Source organism: Olea europaea, unplaced genomic scaffold (genome assembly GCF_002742605.1).
Source record: "Olea europaea var. sylvestris unplaced genomic scaffold, O_europaea_v1 scaffold1147, whole genome shotgun sequence".
In the NCBI taxonomy this organism is placed as follows: domain Eukaryota; kingdom Viridiplantae; phylum Streptophyta; class Magnoliopsida; order Lamiales; family Oleaceae; genus Olea; species Olea europaea.
The window spans coordinates 201,541-205,975 of NW_019228864.1; the positions used below are offsets into that span (position 1 = coordinate 201,541).

Below are 4,435 nucleotides of genomic sequence, written 5' to 3' on the forward strand. Positions count from 1 at the left end.
ATGGAAAAATACTTTAAGCGTAGATCTACGATTTCCTGTGATGAACAAAATATCGGTGAAAGGAATGTTCGAAAGAAAAGGGATGAAAACGATGTTGGGGATGTTGATGTTGATGTTGGAGATGTTGGGGGTATTGGAGATGTTGGAGATGTTGATGTTGGATTTGGGGGTATTGGAGACGTTGGAAATGTTGAGGATATTGGAGATGTTGGGGATAGTGGAGGAAATGTTGAGGATATTGGAGATGTTGGACATGTTGGGGATGTTGATGTTGCACAGCTTCCCTCTGATCTTGGATTGAGAGTTCCAATACAGAATTATGATGTTAATATTCGAGATGTAATTCGAAGAGCATATATGCAAAGAGGTCCTTGTCAGCCTCGCAATCATATATTTCCACGCACAAGAATAGGTAAAATAGACCGACGATTTTGTGTTTTGTGGTATAATGAGCATCCCACTTGGTTGGAATACAGTATAGCAAAGGATGCAGTTTTTTGCTTTTATTGTTATCTTTTCGGTTTAAATGATCGTTCATTTGTTAAAGGCGGATTTTCAAATTGGAAAAAGAAAGAATATATAAGAAAACATGTTGGGGCTTCAAGTAGTGCACACAATCAAGCTCGGGTCAAATATGAATTGTTCAACAATCAAGAACAAAGTATTCGATCTTGTCTCGTTAAACAATCGCATCAAGCTCGAACAAATTATCGAATCCGATTAAATGCTTCAATTGATTGTGTTCGATTTCTTCTACGACAAGGGATGGCATTTCGTGGACATGATGAATCTGAAGATTCAAACAATCAAGGAAACTTTCTTGAACTGTTGCATTGGTTGTGTGATCATAATCCTGAGATTAAGGCCGTTGCTTTGACAAATGCACCTGAAAATTTGAAATTAACATCACCAAGAGTGCAAAAAGATATTGTAAGTGCTATTGCTTCTGAATGTCTACATGTGATTATCGAAAATATTCGTGATAGTTTCTTCTCAATTTTAGTTGATAAATCTCGAGACATTTCTGTGAAAAAGCAAATGTCAGTTGTCATTCGTTATGTGAAGAATGGGTGTATATTGGAACATTTTATTGGTGTCATTCATGTTTTGAATACCACAGCAGCCTCACTTAAGGCTGCAATTGATCAATTATTCTCAACACATAGTTTAAGCATATCTAATTTGAGAGGCCAGGGATATGATGGAGCTAATAACATGCGAAATGAGTATAATGGCCTCAAAGCACTTATTTTGAAAGAAAATCCAAGTGCTTACTATATTCATTGCTTTGCTCATCAACTTCAATTAGCTCTTGTAGCTGTGGCACAAAAAATCCGAAGATTGAAACTTTCTTCACTACAGTACATAGATTGGTGAATATTGTTGGAGGATCAGCTAAACGGAGTGATCTTATTCGAGAGAACCAAAGATTGAAAATTCTTGAATCACTCAGTATTGATGAAATATCAAGCGGACAAAGTCTCAATCAAGAAATTACTCTTCAGCGTCCTGGTGATACACGTCGGGGCTCTCACTTTAGTTGTTTAATTAACTTGATTGCCATGTTTTCAACTATAGTCGACGTCATTGAGATGATTGCTAATTAAGGAGGTCAAGATCGAAGTCACATATTCAAGATTTTAAGAACCAAACTTCGAAGCAAGATCAAAATATTATACTTTTTAGATCAAGTGTAAAAGTACTAATACTTTGATATTTAGCAAAGAATATTTAAGCTCAAAATTCTTATATACATTAAAAATTATTTTATGCATTAAAAGTCATTCTAATGCAACGTTTTGATTAAATATAAAAATGACTTTAAAAAAAAAGTAATAAACAATCTGTCAATGGATTTGTTAAAAAAAAAAAAATGACATTCAAGAGAAACTTAATTTTATGCACAATCATTTTATGGAATTAAATTGAACACATGATCCATTTAATATACTTCCGAGTGTGTAATAGTGTTGCTTTTTAATTATTTTTGTGATAAGGACAAATGGTAAACTCAAATAGTGAACAAATAATCGTCATCTTCTACAACCTCCATACAAGGTGACAATCTTTATACCATGATTGTAAACAAATATTTATCAAATACTTATAATCAAAATATAAGTTGTGTTATACTATACTTCTTAATGCAAGCACCAAACTTTCTATATTACAAATGATCTTTGACACTTTAAATAGTATGTTCAATATTAAATAAATGCAATTAATAAATGAAGTAATTTATTATAAATATTATTTTGTCACAGTAAAATATATTATATGAACACACAATCCAATAGAATATTCAATTCGGACAAAGCGTCGTGGTAGTTTGGCTATTATTTTCCATTGCACTTCTATATTTTACTTGCTATTTGGCTAGTTTTGTGTAGTTCTATGATTTTGACTTTTTGAGATTGATATGATATTGAATGATAAGCCAAAAAGTTAGTCTCATATCTATATATATTTAATTGATCTTTTCATTTCACTCTACATCATTGGCTGCATACAAGGGATAATCCCCAATAAGAACAAGTATCATCATTCATTGAGATTGGGGATCATGATGGTATGGTCCGTGATAATTGAATTTAACTTACGATTGTGTTCATAGTTATCATATTCGATCTGATCATTGACCTAAATAACTTATCAGGTTAGTTATTCAACCATTAGGTAAGTGCAAGATCGAATTTTAATTAAAAAATTAAATCAATTGGGGAGCATAGTTTGAATCTTTCCAATTGCAAAAGTGAGATAAAAATTTTGTCTCCAACACTAATCGGTTTGAACTGAATTGAATCAGATTTTCTCCGAACCTATCCGATTTGAGCAGTTCTTAACTTGATTCGTATCCAATTCACTATGTGGTTTGCCGATTCTTGGGTTGGAACAATTGATCCGGTCTGATCCGATTTTAATAACTATCATTATATTAGTAAATAAAAATAATTTAAGAGGGAAATACATTAACATCATATTTTAATTACATTAAAGGACTCTAACTTTTACTAATCGTCTTATTTATATCTACGACCTCCTTCATTACATTCTTATACGTTCTATTCATCAGCACATATTGTTCTTGATCATGGTTTCGCTCAAAAGTTATGTTAGTATTCTTTAAAAAATGAAGCAAATATTTAGTACAAATTGCAAATAAGTAGTTTTACACCATCTAAACAATATTTTTGTATGAAAAATATGATATAACAAATGAAACTCGTGTTAACAATATAATTAATTCCATACTTGTTGTATACTTTTTTACATAGATAATTATAATTAAAAAATCCCATCACATTTACACATTCTCTTCTCTCTCTACTCCACCATTTCCTAACTCTATTCCAAGTCAAGTACCTTTTTGGAAAACTAATAAAGAAATTGTCTTAATTCATGCATGTGTTTCTTGATGAAAGAATGATGTGAAGTGGAAGAATAAGGATAGGAAAATACAAAATACAAACTTTAAAAATAATCCTTTGTGTAATTTCCACTAACGAAAGCATGAGACCCTTTTTTAGTTAAATGGCCTCAAGAAACTGTTCATATTAATTTAGGGCCCGTTTTGTAGGGATTTTGAGAATTGATTTTTTGACTGTTATAAGAAAAGTGGGATCCACATCTGAGAGAAGAAGTCAAAAATTACGGCTTGAATAGTAAAATAACGGTCAAAAAATCAATTTTTTGGAGCAAAAAATCCCTACCAAATGGAGCCTTAGTACTTATGATCACAAATGGCTCTAAATAAAATTAATAAAATTCACGTTAAACGGTTGAAAGAAAAGTTGGCCAGAAATTTTCAATCTTGTTCATATGCGGGGGTTTTCGAAAAAGCTTCATCCCTACCCAAGGGTAGAGGGCCTTTTGAATATTGATTTAGGTCTGTCTGATATGATTTTTGAAAAGTCAAATGGGGTTTTGAGATCCAAATATTGCTTATAAATCCGTTTGATTAATTTTATAGGTATTTAGAAGAATTTTTAGAGGAAATTGATCTAACATTGCTTCTTCTAAAAGCACTTTCGAAATAGAAATTTCTTTTAAAAATTAATTTTCAAATAAAAATTAAGATAACTTTTTTTAAAAACTCTTCTACAGAGAATACAAATAAAAACAAAAGTAAACATCATGCCAAATGAGCTTTAAATCAAAGCATAGGGAAACAGCAAAAAGGACTAAGTACACCAAACAAGCTAAAGGTAGAAACTCAAACGTACAATTCTGAAGGTTGAGCACTAATTTGTAAGAGTTAATAAAAGTTGAAGACAAATGTACAATTTGTGTATATCGAAAAATTTAGTATAAATATTTTATACACATTTATCCCTAATGTTAAACTTATACGCATCAAAGTCCTCAAAAATTTCAGCTTCATGTAGAGCAGGTTGGATTTTGATATATATATATATATATATATATATATATATAT

General features: G+C 31.1%; 1 protein-coding gene across 1 annotated transcript; it reads left to right on the forward strand.

Annotated features, from left to right (window-relative positions):
* LOC111373607 (zinc finger MYM-type protein 1-like) lies at positions 1–1,377 on the forward strand. Its single transcript, XM_022996161.1, has one exon. The coding sequence runs from the start codon at positions 1–3 to the stop codon at positions 1,375–1,377; it is 1,377 nt and encodes a 458-aa protein (XP_022851929.1).
* Positions 1,378–4,435: the final 3,058 nt, after the last annotated feature.